General features: G+C 40.0%; 1 protein-coding gene across 5 annotated transcripts in view; it reads right to left on the bottom strand.

Moving 5' to 3' along the window:
- Window positions 1-4,391: 4,391 nt before the first annotated feature.
- Window positions 4,392-15,670, bottom strand: part of LOC117017183 (protein HIRA) — a 91,744-nt gene continuing 80,465 nt past the window's right edge. For 3 of the 5 annotated variants that reach the window (XM_033097106.1, XM_033097107.1, XM_033097109.1), the window contains one exon: window positions 4,457-5,279. In XM_033097106.1, the coding sequence (XP_032952997.1) occupies window positions 4,822-5,279 (458 nt within the window). In that variant the 3' untranslated portion in view covers window positions 4,457-4,821. Of the gene's footprint in view, window positions 5,280-15,670 lie in introns of all 5 variants that reach the window. The other 2 variants (XM_033097108.1, XR_004422036.1) reach the window with 2 other exon arrangements.

Raw genomic sequence — 15,670 nt, forward strand, 5'->3', positions numbered from 1 at the left:
GTCCAGTGCTTCCAGCACCAATTGTTGAAAACATGATTCCTTCTTCATTGGATTGCCTCTGTCACTTTATTGAAAAAAAAAAAAACAAACTACCTGTGCATATACCATAAGACCCAGCAACTGTCCTCCTAGGCAGTTATCTCAGAAAAATACTTAGGTTTATACAAAAACTTTAATAGCAGCTTTAACCAAAACCTAGAATTAGCCGTGATGTCCTTCAATAGGTGAATGGTTAAATAACGTGTCCAGCAAAGCCATGAAATAGCATATAGAAAGCCATAGAAAGGAATGAAGTATTGATACATAGAACAACATGAATTAATCTCCAATTATCCTGAGTGAAAAAAAAAAAACAATCCCCATAGATTACATACTGTTTGATTCCATTTATTTTACATAATTGAAATGACAAAATTGAAGAAATGGAGAAAAGATTAGTGGTTGCTAATGGGTTAAGGAGATGATGGGGTGAAAGGGAAGTGGTGTGGCTATAAAAGAGCAACATGACTACACTTAACAACAATAGAATATATGTTCTTCTCAAGTGTATATGGAACATTCTCTGGGGTAAACCATAAAACAAACCTCAATAATTTAAAGGATAGAAATAATATAAAGCATGTTTGGTTTTTTTTTACTACAATAAAAGGAAATTACATCAATGACAGAAATAAAATTGGGAAACACAAATATGTAGAAACTAAACAACATTTTCTAATTGACCAATGAGTCAAAGAAGAAATCAAAAGGTAAATTAGAAAATAATTTGAGATGAATGAAAATGAGGATACACCATACCAAAACTTATAGGATGCCACTCAGGTGGAAATTTTATAGCTTTAATCACATAACCTTCCAACTTAACAGACTGGAAAAAGAGGAGTAAACTAAATCTAAGTAAGCAGAAGGAAGAAAATCATAATAACTAGAGCATAAATTTATGAAGTAAAGAATAGAAAAATGTAGAGGAAATAAAGAAAACCAAAAGCTGGTTCTTTGTCAAGATCAACAAAATCAACAAACCTTTACCTGTACTGATCGAGAAAACAAAAGAGAAAATTGTTTACTAGAATCAGAAATGAAAAAGAGGACATCTCTAATCACACAGGGGAAAAAAGGTTATAAAGGAATTGTATGAATAACTGTATGCCAATAAATTAGACAACTTAGATGAACAAATTTCTAGAAAGACAAACTGTTGTAACTGACTCAACTAAAAACAGACAATCCAAATAGACCTGTAACAAATAAAAATTAATTAGTAATAAAAAAAGTCTACCCACAAAAAAAGTACAGGCCCAGATGGCTTTACTGCTATCAAACATGAAAAAAAAATTTAATACCAATTCTTCAAAATTCTTCAAAGAAACAAAAAGGAGGGAATACTTCAAACTGTTAATCAGTGACTATACTATTTTGCATTCCTGGTAGCAATGTCTGAGAGTTCCAGCTGTTCCACATCCTCATTAAAATTCAGCATTGAATATATATGACTAATGACATTGAACATCTCTTCATGTACTTATTTTATTTGCCATCCATGTACCTATGATGAAGTGTCCTAAGCTTAAAATAAATAACAAAAGAACAAAAATTAAACTTCAAAAAAATCAGAAACACACAAATAAAATTTAAGGATGAAGAACAATCTGGAGAAAATATTTGCCATGTATGTGATAATGGGATAATGGAAGGGATGATGGATTTTGCTCTTTCTCGAGTGTACATACTGTGTGTATATACAACTTCCCACTGCACCAACCTAATTTGTAAAGGGCTCTGACTCCTCACATGTAATCAGAGGCTGAAGTTGGTAGGTGACCAAGGTGATCAGGTCGGAACTTTGAGGAGAGAGGCACAGAGTCCCAACCCAGGAAGATACAGGCACACAATAATCTGCTGCAAACGAGGTCAGCGGGCAGATAGTGGGAAGGTGTGGGGCATCAGTGGACAGGGGTAGGGAGGTCAGCAATCATTAAGGGTAGGGGTGAGGGGGAAATGGACAATGGTATCAAGGACAGAGGGAAAGGGCGGAGTGTTTTGGCTCATTATTTCTCCCAACATATTTTTGTGTCATTCCCTTCTCTCCTCCTTTGTGGACTTCAATTACTTGTATAGTTAGCTACTTTACATTTTTCCATGGCTTACTGGTGCTATTTTCTCTTCTTTCCTCTTTTGGATTTTTTCTCTGTTTTGGAGCATTTTTATGGCTATGCCTTCAAGTTCACTAATCTTTTCTTTTGCAGTGTCTAATCTGCCATTAATCCTGTCCCATGCATTTTTTCCATCTCCATGTTATAGTTCTTATCTCTACAAGTTTGACTCTGACTTTCTTGTTATGATCTTCTATGTCTCCAGTTAACTTTTTGCACATAAGGAATAGTGTTATAATAACTGTTTTAATGTCTTCTGCTAATTCTAATATCTGTGTAAATTCTGAGTCAGTTTCAATCGATTAGTCAGATTGATTATTCTCCTCATTTTTAGAAAGTGTTCCTGCTTCTTTGTATGCCTGGTCATCTTTGTTTGGAGGCCAGACATTGTGAACTTTACCTGTTTACCTTGTTGGATGTTGCATACTTTTGTATTCTTATAAATCCTCTTGAACTTTGCTTTGTAATATAATTACTTGGAAACAGTTGATCTGTTCAGGTCTTGGTTTTATTTTTTTGTTAGATGGATCTGGAGTAGTGCTCTAATTATTCTCCAATACTATTGGAAGAATACTATTGGAGAATAGTATTGGAGAATAATTAGAGCACTACTTGCCTATTATTCTCCAATAGGCAAGACTTCTGAGTACTCTACCCCAACCCTGTGAGTTACGAGTTTTCCTAGTTTGGTTGGTAGGAATAGTTTCCAGCCCGGAGATAACCAGGCAATTTTCACTCTAATCCTTTCAGAAGGTTCTTTGCCTGGTCTTGGCCATTTCTTCATGTACATGCACTGATTAGTACCCAGATGAATACACAAAGGTGCTCCATCTACCAAGCTCCAGAATTCTTTCTCTGGTATTCTTTCTCCTCTCTGGTATTCTATTCTGTTCTGTGAACTCAAGCTGCCTTCGTATCCTTGGGCTCTCAGCTTCTCCTCCCTTTGCTGCACCCTGGAAACTCTCCAGGTAGTAAGCTGGGATAGTCATAGAGTTTATCTTGGTTATTTTCCATCTCCCAGGGATCACTGTCCTTTGTTTTCTGATATCCAATGTCTTGAGATCATTGTTTCATGTACTTTGACTGGTTCCTTTGGTTGTTTCACACAGGAGGATCATTTTGGTGCATTACTCATCTTGGCTGGAAGCAGAAGTCTCCAACTTTCTGCTGCTTGTTTTCCTTTCCTTTCCAAATAGTGGTGTAAAAACACTGATTGCAAAGTTTTCTTCAATGGAGCATTTGCTAAGTGCCAGGACTTTGCCTACATGATCCCAGGTAGTTCTCACAACCATGCAGGTTTTCTTAACCTCATCTCCATTTGACAGCTGAAAAGCAAGGCCCGGATTTTTGCTGGTTTGGACCCCAGACAAGCATGTCAGTCCTGCGGCCGTGTACATCCTATGGCTCCAAAGTTCTCGATGCCTCGCTGCAGAGTTGCCAGGGGCACTGCCTGACCCACTGAGCATCTCTGGCTCCTCAGTCCTTAAAGAAAAGCTCACACTTGCATCCTGGCTTTGGACGTGTCCATGCCCACATGCAGTCTGTGTGCTGGCTTTGTTAGGCATGCATGTGTGCCTGGGTCTCATCCAGCCACCTGATGCCTGAGTGAGACAGGCAGTGGGATGGCCACTAGGCAGGGAAGCAGCCAGAGAGGAATGTCAGTGGTCAGAGTCGCCCGGGCCTCCTTTCCCTGACTGAGGACCACACACAGCTGGCAGCGAGGTGAGGATGAGGTCCAGGACCCAGGGGTGAAGGTGCTCAGCCCTCACCATGCTTGAAGATTCTGTGATTCTAGCTATTTTCCATCCTGTGGGTCAGCATCTGGACCACTTTCTAAGAAAAATCCCAGCTTCCAGATAATTCTTCAGAAAACGCAAATCCATACTGATTTCCTTCCATGACATCAGCAAGCCAGCTGTAGCCCCTGGTGCCCAGCATGGTCAGGGACCTGGGGCACAGTACAGCCAGAACCAAGGACCTCAATGCCTGGTTTGGAAGAACACACATGCGAGGTGGCCTGCCTGCCAGCCCCAGATCTGCCTGAGATGCTGCACGACCAGGGATGTGACCTCCACATTGTGAAATGAATTTCTGTGTGGAGGGGCCATGAGGGATTAGATGACATCAAAGATCCCTGCTGTCTCCGATGTTCCATCATTGCCCATTTCAGGAGAGGGATCCACAGTGTGGGGAGGAAGGTGGAAGTTAGAAGGAAAAAGGCAGGAGAAGCCAGGATGATTTGGTATCCAATGCGTTTTCATTTATTTTACACTTACAAAAGAAATCGCCCACCCTCTCCCCATCCCCCAAAAAACAGTCTCTTTTTACAAACATTTAAAAATTAAAACCAAATGAAGATAGACAAGTTAATTTCAGTACAATTATTTTTCAATGTAGCTGTCATAATTAGAGTTTAAATTTCCTACAAGTAACCAATGTCCAAGTGACTTATAGGGAAATCCTGATTATTGGCCAAAAGGAAAATTCCATATTACAAGTTAGCAAATTCTAGTACAAAAATAGTCCGTGTGTTGGAATAGCTTTTCCTTTTACATACGTCTCGGTTCAGTCTACTGACTGCATAATACACTAACATTTCAGGGTCCTCTCTTTCACAAATGGCTCATTCGTCATAGCTGAAGCAGCACGGCGCCTGCAGTGGCAGGGGCTAGTGTCCACCTTGGGACCGTGCTGGAGACGGCAGGCCTGGGAGTGCCTCACTGAGCCCAGGGCAGCAGGGTAGACACCTAGCCCCTGCTCCACACAGGGGTCCTGGAGAGAGGGACGAGTTGTGGGCAGAGCGGCCCCCTTCCAAGGGAGCAGCAACAGGCCCAGGACACAGGGGATGTCTACCCAGGGGGCTGGGCTGGCGCTGGTATAGGACAGCCCACCTCCTGCCAGTGTCTCCTCGTCTTCCTGTAGCCCGACGAGGTGAGAGGTGGCCCTGCGTGTCCTCAGCGGCGTGAGTGTGGCCCTGCCCATGCTGTAGGTGGGGCAGGTAAGAGTAGGCTACTTGTCCCTTAGGATGTCGAGCTGTTCCTGACACTCGGTGAAGAGGCGCTGGAAGCGGAGGTTCTGCCCGATGACTGGCAGCAACTCCTTGAGCAGCTCCCGCTTCCGCAGACCCTGTGGACACGAGTGACAGTTGAGTGCGAGTGTCAGCGAGGAGGTCTAGACTGGGGGACTTTCCTGGCCTGGCACAGACCCTGTGTGTCTGCCCATCTGACCCCCAGGCGCCCCTTGGACAAACTACAGATGGATGAGAATATTTTCTCTGCATGCTAGGAAGCCCTGGGAGAGCTGAAAGGCTGAGCTGGGGCACAAGGGGTAAAGTGGCAGGGCTCAGGGGAGGGACACGGTACAAGAATACAGCAAAGAAAACCAGGGTTAGGTTCTGCTACTCCGTGTCCCCTAAGTCTGCTGGCACAGTCACCACAGGCCTTCAACTGCACAGATCAGTGGCCACAGTAGCTTGGCTTTCCAGAGCAGGCTGAAAGTAGGATATCCGGGCAGAAAGACAGGTGGATGGCTACCTGGGAGGGGCTGCTCCCTCAGGCGAATGCTCTCCAGGGCCTGAGGTCAAGCCCAGGGGTGAGGAGGAACCTGGGGGGCAATGACTGGCTTCGGTTTTATAGTCCTGGGGCCTCTGCCCTTGGCTCTTGCCCACGCCTCCTCCACACCTGGGTGCCTGGCACCAAAGTCTGCCTGGGCCCTTCTGTAACATGCATTGCTAGGCAGGGTCTCCACTGCACAGAACCCTGAGGAGCACAGCTTCTGCAAAGGGAAAACCACCAACCAACAACGTTGACCAATGGAAGAGAAGGCCCAAGATGTTAAAATAAGTATGGTAACAAGACAAGGAATTATAGAAAATAACAAAGTGTAAATATTAAATCCGAGCAACACAATGGTTGAAGGAGCAGGAATTAGCAGGAGACCAAATCAAAGCGGTCAGATGGAGGAGCAGCCCGTGCTCGAGCAGGGAGGCATGCAGAGGGGAAACTAAGAGGAGAGACTGCATAGGAAAAGTAAAGGCAGAGGGAGGGTGGCAAATGGGCCCAACATCTACATAACGAGTCCCCCAGGAGAGAAGGAAATATTTGAAGAAATAATAGGGGTACATTTTGCATAATTAAAGAAAAATTAATGCCTTAGCTTGAAAGCCTCCATTGAATGCTGATGAAGATATGGAAAAACTGGTATTTGGAAACATTAAGAATGAAATATGCAGAATGTGTGGATATCAAAGACAGAAAAATTCTGAATAAGAGCATGTCACCTACAGAAGAGATACCAAAACAATAAAGTAGTATTTTTAATATATTGGAAAAAATTTCATGTTTTTTTCTTTATTCAGCCAAACAGTTATTCATATAAGAAGGTATAATAAAAACTATTCTTGGGGGGGGGAGGGCGGATAGCTCAATTGGTTAGAGCACAAGCTCTGAACAACAGGGTTGCCGGTTCGATTCCCACATGGGCCAGTGAGCTGTGCCCTCCACAACCAGACTGAAGACAACGAGCTGCCGCTGAGCTTCTGGAGGGGCGGCCGGATGGCTCAGTTGGTTAGAGTGCGAGCTGTCTACAAAAAGGTTGCCGGTTCACTTCCCGCATGGAATGGTGGGCTGCGCCCCCTGCAACTAAAGACTGAAAACGGCTACTGGATTTGGAGCTGATGGGCCCTGGAGAAACACACTGTTCCCCAATAAAATAAAAGAATATATGTATATATATTCTTAGGCTTGTAAGGCCTCAGAATGTTTGCCATAGGTAAGATCCATGCTAAAAATGTTCTGGAGGGAATATTCAAAGTAAGAAGAAATAAATAGAGATGATGCTAAAAGGTATGGAAAGCAATCTGATCAACTCTTTGGTTTAAGTTCATGTTGGTCTTAAAAAAACACACCGAGGAAACAAAAAATGTAAATGCTTTGAACTTGTAATGAAAAAACAGTTTGTCAGAATAAACAAAAGCCAGCCATATGACGTTGTCAAGAAACACAAACATGGATACAGAAATGTTGAAAGTTACAGATGGCAAAAGGTATGTTAGTAAATAAAAAAAAGAAAGCTTGTGATTTACAATTATCAGATAAAGTAGACTCTGAGACAAAAACACCATTGGAGAAAGAGAAAGTAAAGTGAGAGGGACAAAACCACCCTCACAGGGAGATTTTAATACACAGTCAATTAGTGATGGGTCAGAAAGGCAGAAATCTGCAGATTTCAGGTAATTCAAACTGAACATTTAGCAAACATGACCTAATAGACATATACAGAATGAGGCACCCACAACTAGAGAACATACATTCTTCTTTAGCATACATGGAAATATGAAAAATTACTCTAAAAAAAAACCTCAACAAAATAACAGGTTTCGTGTACATTGTGGGTTGGCATGGGTCAAATCTATCCTACCACTATTTTTGTGACTAATTTTATCAAAATGCAGCCACACCTGCCTATTTGTTTATATAACATGCTACAACAGCAGAGTTGGGTATTTGCAACAGAGATCATATGGGTTTGCAAAACCTGAAATGTTTAGCCTCTTGTCCATTATAGTACAAGTTTGCCAACCCCTGAGGTGGGGCATGGCCTACTCCTGCCCCTGATATAGATCATATTTTCTGAGTAAAACACAATTGAATAAAACTCGTGGATCAAATTAATTAATTGAATTAATATTAGTTAATTGAAATTAAAAATGACTTACAAATGAATGGAAATAAAACATTAAATACTGCAAAACTGCTACGATGCATCAAAAGTGGGACTTATAATGGACACTTACAAACATAAGACAGCTTATATTATAGAACATGAAATATTGACAACCAGTGACACAAAGTCTAATCTAAGTTACAAGGGGGAAAAAAAAGAAGACATCAGAAAAAAAGTTTTAAAAAGTAGAAGGAAGATGATGATAAAAAATTGAAAACAATCATTCAATAGAATAGATGAATAAAGAAAACAGTCATTTTTGGGAAAAGACTAAAAAAGACAAAACTCTAGCAAGATTAATCAAAAAACAGAAAGAAAGCACAAAAGATGTTAGAAATAAAAGAGATACAACTGTAGACATAGAAGAGATAAAAAAAGAGTACTATTAACAACTTTATGCCAACAAATTTGAATATTCAGAGAAAATAGACTAATTCTTGAAAAATAAAATTTATCTAAACTGCCTCAAAGAAATACAAAATAGGAGTTAAGTCTTACCACAAAGAAACCATCAGGTATACTAGGTTTTTAAACTGATGTCTAAGAAACTTCCAAGGAACAGATTTTTCCAATCTTATACAAACTGAGAGAACAAAAATCTGCAGATTCAGAGGAACTACTCCCAACACATTCTATGAGGCACATAAACCTTAATTCTAGAACCAGAGAAGGACAGTATGAGAATGGAATATCCCAAGCTAATTTCACCTTGTGAAATCAGATGTACAAATCCTCTATAAATTATTAGCAATCAATTCTAACAGCGAATAAGAAAAAAATGGTAACTTTGACCAAGTTGAATTTATCCAGGAAAGCAAGGAGAACTTAGTGTATTAGAAAACTCATAAATATAATTTATAATATTAATAGGTTTTAATATTATGAACAAAAAGGCATGAGCCTTGGAAAATAGAAAATAAAATGATTATTTCAGATGACTTGATTGTTTACTCCACATAGAAATCACAGAACTGTTTACAGACAAATAAATAAAAAACCAAAGTCAAATAAATTTATAAACAGCAGCTATGACTAATTAGAAAACATAAATAAAACAATGTATCAGAATAGCCACAATTGTAAAATTTCTAAGAATAAATCTAACAAAAGATGTGCATGGCCTATGTACTAAAAAGTTTAAAACTTTACTGAAAGGCATTAAGGAAAACCTAAATTAATGAAGAGTGCTGATTGGAACAGTGGCAAGAAGAGAAAATGGACTCATTTTCAAGACAGAGGCTGCAAAAGGCAGTGGTAGACACTGTGATATGTGAGAGCTGCAGGGGAACTGCAGACCCATAGGTGCCTGGAGGCAACAGATTATGGTAGAATAAAAGAGAACATATGAGGTTGTTGAAAGAAGCAGGAATGACACTTTGAGGGAAATGAGAACATTAAAAGCAGCAATGTATATAGGGAATCGGAAAAAAGCACATGGAAAAGCCTGGAGAAGACCATCCCCAGAAAAGGCTTTAGCTTTCATGATGGGCTGAGTAGTGGAGCCAGTCTGCAAAGATTGGGAAAGATAGCTGTTTTTCTTTTCTCCCCCAGGTGCCCAATATTCAACAGAAGGTCATAAGGCATACAAAGAAACAGGGAAAAATGGCCCATTCAAAGGAACAAACAAAATCTCCAGAAACTTACCCTAAAGAAACACAGGCCTTGAACTTACGTGACTAAGACGTTAAAATAACTGCCTTAAATATGCTAAAAGACAATATGGATAGACACCTAAATGAAATCAGGAAAGCAGTATGTAAACAAAATGAAATTATCAACAAAACGACAGAAATTATAAAGAACCAAGCTGAAATTCTGGAGTTTAAAAACACAAAAATTAAATAGAAAAATCCACTAGAGGGGTTCAATAAACAGACAAAAGTAAGAATCAGTGAATTAAATGAGATTATTTGAAATTATTGAGTGTGAAAAGCAAAAGGCAAATAGAAGGAAGTAAAAATAACCAAAGGGACTTAGAGGATACCATCAAGCAGACCAGTAATATGCATTATGCAAGTCCAAAAAGAGAGAGAGAAAGAGGAAGAGTTTATTTGGATAAATAATGGCTGAAAACTTCTCATGTATGAGGAAAGATATAGATCTACATATCCAAGAAGCTCAACAAACACTCCATGTAGGATAGACTCATAAGAACCTGTTCTGTGACACATTATAGTCAAACTGTGGAAAGTCAAAGACAAAGAGAATCTTCAGGGCTGGCCCGGTGGCTCAGGTGGTTGGAGCCCGGTGCTCCTAATGCCGAGGTCACCAGTTTCAATTCCCACTTGGGCCAGTGAGCTGCGCCCTCTACAGCTAAGATTGTGAACAACAGCTCTCCCTGGAGCTAGGCTGCTGTGAGCAGCCAGAGGTTGGCATGAGCTGCCGCAGGCTACTGTGTGCTGCCGTGGCCTGCTGTGTGCTTCCATGAGTGGCCGGTGGCCAGTGTGAGTGGCCAGCAGCCAGCGTGAGCTGCTGTGTGCTGCCATGAGTGGCTGGTGGCCAGCGTGAGTGGCTGGAAGCCAGCATTAGCGGTCAGCAGCCAGCGAACGCTGCCGTGAGCTGCCGACCGATGACTGGTGACCGACTGCTGCAGCTGGGGGGAGTGCAAGGCTTATAATGCTGGCATGGGCCAGGGAGCTGTGTCCTACACAACTAGACTGAGAAACAACAGTTTGAACTGGAGTGTGGGGGTGGCGGGGAGGAGAAAGGAAGGGGAGGAAAAAAAAAAAGAATCTTCAAAGCACTAAAGTGACTAGTGATGTAAAAGGGATCCTCAATAAGAGAATAAATGGTTTTCTCAGCAGAAACATTGAAGGTCAGAAGGCAGTGGAATGACATATTCAAAGTGTTGAAAGAAAAACTGATATCTGAGAATACTATATCCAGCAAAACTGTCCGTCAGAAATGAGGGATACATTCCCAGATAAATAAAAACTGACAGTTTATTACCATTAGAACTGCCCTACAAAAACTGCAAAAGAGTGTCCTTCAAATTGAAATGAAAGGATACCAGACAATAAAATATAAAGCTCTCTGGTAAAGGTAAATATATGGACAAAATAAAAACCCATATTGTGTAATTTTGTTTGGTAACTCCATTTTAAAATCTTTTACAGGATTTAAAAACAAACGGACAAGAAATTAGAAATCTATGATACTGGTTACACAATATATAAAGATATAATTTGTGACTTCAATAACATAAATGGGCAGAGTGGAGCTATAAAGGACATGCAAGTTTTTTGTATGCAATTGAAACTAATGTTTTTGTTATCTCCATGGTTATCAAAAAGAAAATATCTAGGATATACATAAAAAGAAATGAGAAGAGAATCAAAACATATCACTAAAAAAATCAACTAAGGACGTCATAAAAATGGCGGCATGAGGTGAGACTCTTGAAATCTCCCCTGGAATTTACAACAAATTGAACAACTATAACTCCACAAAGGACTCCCTGTGCAGCAGACAGGCAAGACTAGGAGGCGCACTACTGAAATCATCTAAAGGTGGGCAAATTGTGTGAGCAGAGGGAGGAGAGAAAGGAGAAGTGCAGAGAAAAGACCTTGTGGGTACAGGATGCAGACCTAGCTGGGTGCTCCGAGATCGCTGCATTCTTGAACTACTGCAGCTGCAGGAGAGGGAAGAACTTGGACTGCTAGGGCTCTGTTTATGGCCCACAGGACTCAGGGGACAGCATATAACACGGCAGAACCCAACGCCCACAGCAGAGACCTCGGAGCAAAGACTGAGGGAAGAAGGCTGAAAACCGTGGTTTAAGCGCTCACTGCCGAGCAGAGAACAGAAGCCTTAGGCATTGAGACTAGCCGCCCACCCCCACCCGACCCTCCCAGAGTTTGCCCCATCCCCACCTGCCCAGTGTTAGAAGCGGAACAGTAGCAGTGGCAGATCAAAAGAACAGAATATTTGCAGTTCTCAGAACTGTGGTCTTGCAGTCCAACTAGTTCCAGCAAAGGGGAGGGAGCCGTGGAAGCAGGACCGGCTGTGGAGGTGGTCGCTGCCATTGCTCTGGGCCACCTCTCAACCACCCAGCCCGTCTCCACCCTCTGGGCAGATCCCTGCAGGAGTAAACAGAGCTGCTGAAACACACGGGCTCTGAATCTGGTGCAGGAAGAGCTTTGGAACTTCAGAAGCTCTCCACATCCCCCCACGGAGACGGTGCCCTATGACCTAGGCGAATTGTTCACAGAGGAGAAGCCCACCTTCCAGGGAATCCCCCCATTGTGTGAGAAGCCGAAATAATGCAGAGAAAATATAACACCACAGTGTGAGAGACAATAAAAGGCTGCAGTCAGAGGGAAAATAAAACAGTCTACCAAGACCTACTGGACAACAAAAGAAAGACTTCTATCAACCTGTTGCAGAACCCACTCTTGTAGATGTCTAGAAAGAGAAATACTAAATCATTAATTGCCATGAATAACCAAAGCAACAAGACAGCTCAGAAAGAAAGTGAAAAGTCTCCAGAAAATGAACTTAAAGATATGGAAATATGTGACTGAAATGACAGAGAATTAAGATTGCAGTTCTGAAAAAACTCAATGAGATGCAAGAAAACACAGAAAGGCAGTTTAATGAACTCAGAAACACAATCAAAGAACAACATGAACATTTTACCAAAGAGACTGAAATTTTAAAAAAGAACCAAATAGAATTTCTGGAGACCAAGAACTCAATAAAAGAAATGAAGAATAAAATAGCCAGCTTAGGTAGTAGAGTTTACAAGATGGAGGAAAGAATCAATGACATCAAAGATAGAAATCTGGAAACGACACGGATGGAAGAAGAAAGAGACTTAAGACTTAAAAGAAATGAAAGGACTCTACAAGAACTTTCTGACTCCATCAGAAAGAGCAATATAAGAATAATGGGTATACCAGAAGGAGAAGAGAAAGAAAAGGGAATAGAGTATATTCAAACAAATAGTCAACGAGAACTTTTCAAACTTGTGGAAAGAACTGGATCCTCGAATCTAAGACACATAGAACACCTAATTACCTCAACCGAAACATGCCTTCTCCAAGGCACATTGTATTTAAGATGTCGAAAATTAATGACAAAGAAAGAATCCTCAAGGCAGCCAGGGAAAAGAAGATGGTAACCCACAACGGAAAGCCTATTAAATTATCATCAGATTTTTCAGCAGAAACTCTACAAGCCAGAAGGGAGTGGAATCAAATATTCAAACTATTGAAAGAGAGAAATTATGAGCCAAGAGTAATATATCCAGCAAAGATATCCTTTAGATATGAAGGAGGAATAAAGACCTTTGCAGACATACAGAAGCTGAGGGAATTTTCTAACACATGATCTGAACTACAAGAAATACTGAAGGAGGCTATTCGACCAGCATAAATGGGGATAATTTGTGACAACCAAAACATAAAAGGGTGGACAGTAAAGGCCTGAACCGGAATATGGGAATGGAGAAAGTAAGTATGTTGAAGAAAATGGAATACTCTAAATATGAAACTTTCTTTGACATAAACTTAATGGTAACCACTAAAAAAAAATCCAGAACTGAAATATATAACGTAATAAAAGAAGAAACAGAGGGAAAAATCATAGAATACTACCACACAGAAATAACACCCAACAAAAAGGCAAAAAAAAAAAACAAAAAAAACAATGGAGACACAGTCTTACCAGAAAACCAAAGATAGAATGACAGGAAATCCTCACATATCAATAATCACCCTAAATGTAAAAGGACTGAACTCACCAATAAAAAGGCACAGAGTAGTAGCAGATTGGATCAAAAAACTAAACCCAACCATATGCTGCCTCCAAGAGACACATCTCAGCTACAAGGACAAACATAGACTCAAAGTGAAAGGGTGGAAATTAACACTCCAAGCAAATAGTATCCAGAGAAAATCATGTGTAGCCATACTGATCTCATATGAAACAGACTTCGGGATAAAAAAGGTAACAAGAGAAAAAGATGGACATTTCATAATGATAACGGGGACTATACAAAAAGAAGACGTAACAGTCATCAATATTTATGCCCCCAATCAGGGAGCACCGAAATATACCAAGCAACTGCTAACAGAACTAAAGGGAGAAATTGACCAAAACACAATTATAGTAGGGGACCTAAAGAAATCATTGACAGCTATGGATAGATCATCCAAATAGAAAATAAAGAAATAGCAACTCTAAATGACACATTAGACGAAATGGACACAGTTGACATTTATAGAGCACTTCATCCTAGAACATCAGAGTATACATTTTTTTCTACAGTACGTGGAACATTCTCAAGGATAGACCATATATTGGGACATAAAATTAGCCTTAGCAAATTTAAGAAGACTGAAATCATACCAAGCATATTCTCTGATCAGAAGGCTTTGAAATTGGGTATCAACTGCAAAAAGAAAGCGGGAAAAACTACAAATATGTGGCGATTACAAAACATATTTTTATAGAATGACCAGGTCAAAGAAAAAATAAGAGGTGAGATCAAAAGATACAACTGAGAATGAAAATACATCCTACCAAAATTTTTGGGATGCAGCGAAAGCAGTTTTAAGAGGGAAATTTATATCATTACAGACCTATCTCAAGAAACAAGAAAAATCCCAGATAAACAACCTCACGTTATACCCTAAAGAATTAGAAAAAGAAGAACAAATGAAACCCAACGTCAGCAGAAGAAAGAAAATAACAAAAATCAGAGCAGAACTAAATGAAATTGAGAACAAAAAGACAATAAAAAAGATTAATGTGACAAAGAGCTGGTTCTTTGAAAAGATTAATAAAATTGACAAACCCTTGGCTAGACTCACTAAGATAAAAAGAGAAAAGACACTAATAAAACAAAATCAGAAATGAAAGAGGGGAAGTTATCATGGATGCCACAGAAATACAAAGGATCATCCAAGAATACTATGAAGGACTATATGCCACCAAATTCAATAACCTAGAAGAAATGGACAAGTTCTTAGAAACATATAGCCTTCCAAGGCTGAATCACATAGAATTGGAAAATCTAAATAGACCAATCATCAGTAAGGAAATTGAATCAGTCATCCGAAACCTTCCCAAAAGCAAACGTCCGGGACCAGATGGATTCACTAGTGAATTCTACCAAACATTCAAAGAGGATCTAATACCTGACTTACTCAAACTCTTCCAAAAATTGAAGAGACAATACTCCCTAAGTCATTTTATGAGGCCAACATTACCCTGATACCAAAAGCTGGTAAGGATAACACACAAAAAATAAAATTACAGACCAATATCTCTGATGAATACAGATGCAAAAATCCTAAACAAAATTTTAGCAAATCGAATGCAACAATGCATTAAAAAGATTATTCATCACGACCAAGTGGGGTTCATCCAGGAGCACAAGGATGGTTCAACATACACAAATCCATTAATGTGATACATAAACAAAATACATAACAAAAATCATGATTATATCAATTGATGCAGAAAAAGCATTGACAAGATACAACATCCATTTATGATTAAAACGTATAATAAAATAGGTATAGAAGGAAAATACCTTAACATAATAAAGGCCATATATGACAAACCCTCAGCTAATCTCATAATTAATGGTGAAAAACTGAAGCCCTTTGCTCTACGTTCAGGAACACGACAGGGCTGTCCCCTATCACCTCTGCTTTTCAACATAGTGTTGGAAGACCTCGCCAGAGCAATCAGGCAAGAGAAAGAAATAAAAGATATCCAAATTGGGAATGAAGAAGTGAAATTGTCACTCGTTGCAGATGACATGATGCTATATATAGAAAACC

This window comes from Rhinolophus ferrumequinum, chromosome 25 (assembly GCF_004115265.2).
Source record: "Rhinolophus ferrumequinum isolate MPI-CBG mRhiFer1 chromosome 25, mRhiFer1_v1.p, whole genome shotgun sequence".
Taxonomy (NCBI): domain Eukaryota; kingdom Metazoa; phylum Chordata; class Mammalia; order Chiroptera; family Rhinolophidae; genus Rhinolophus; species Rhinolophus ferrumequinum.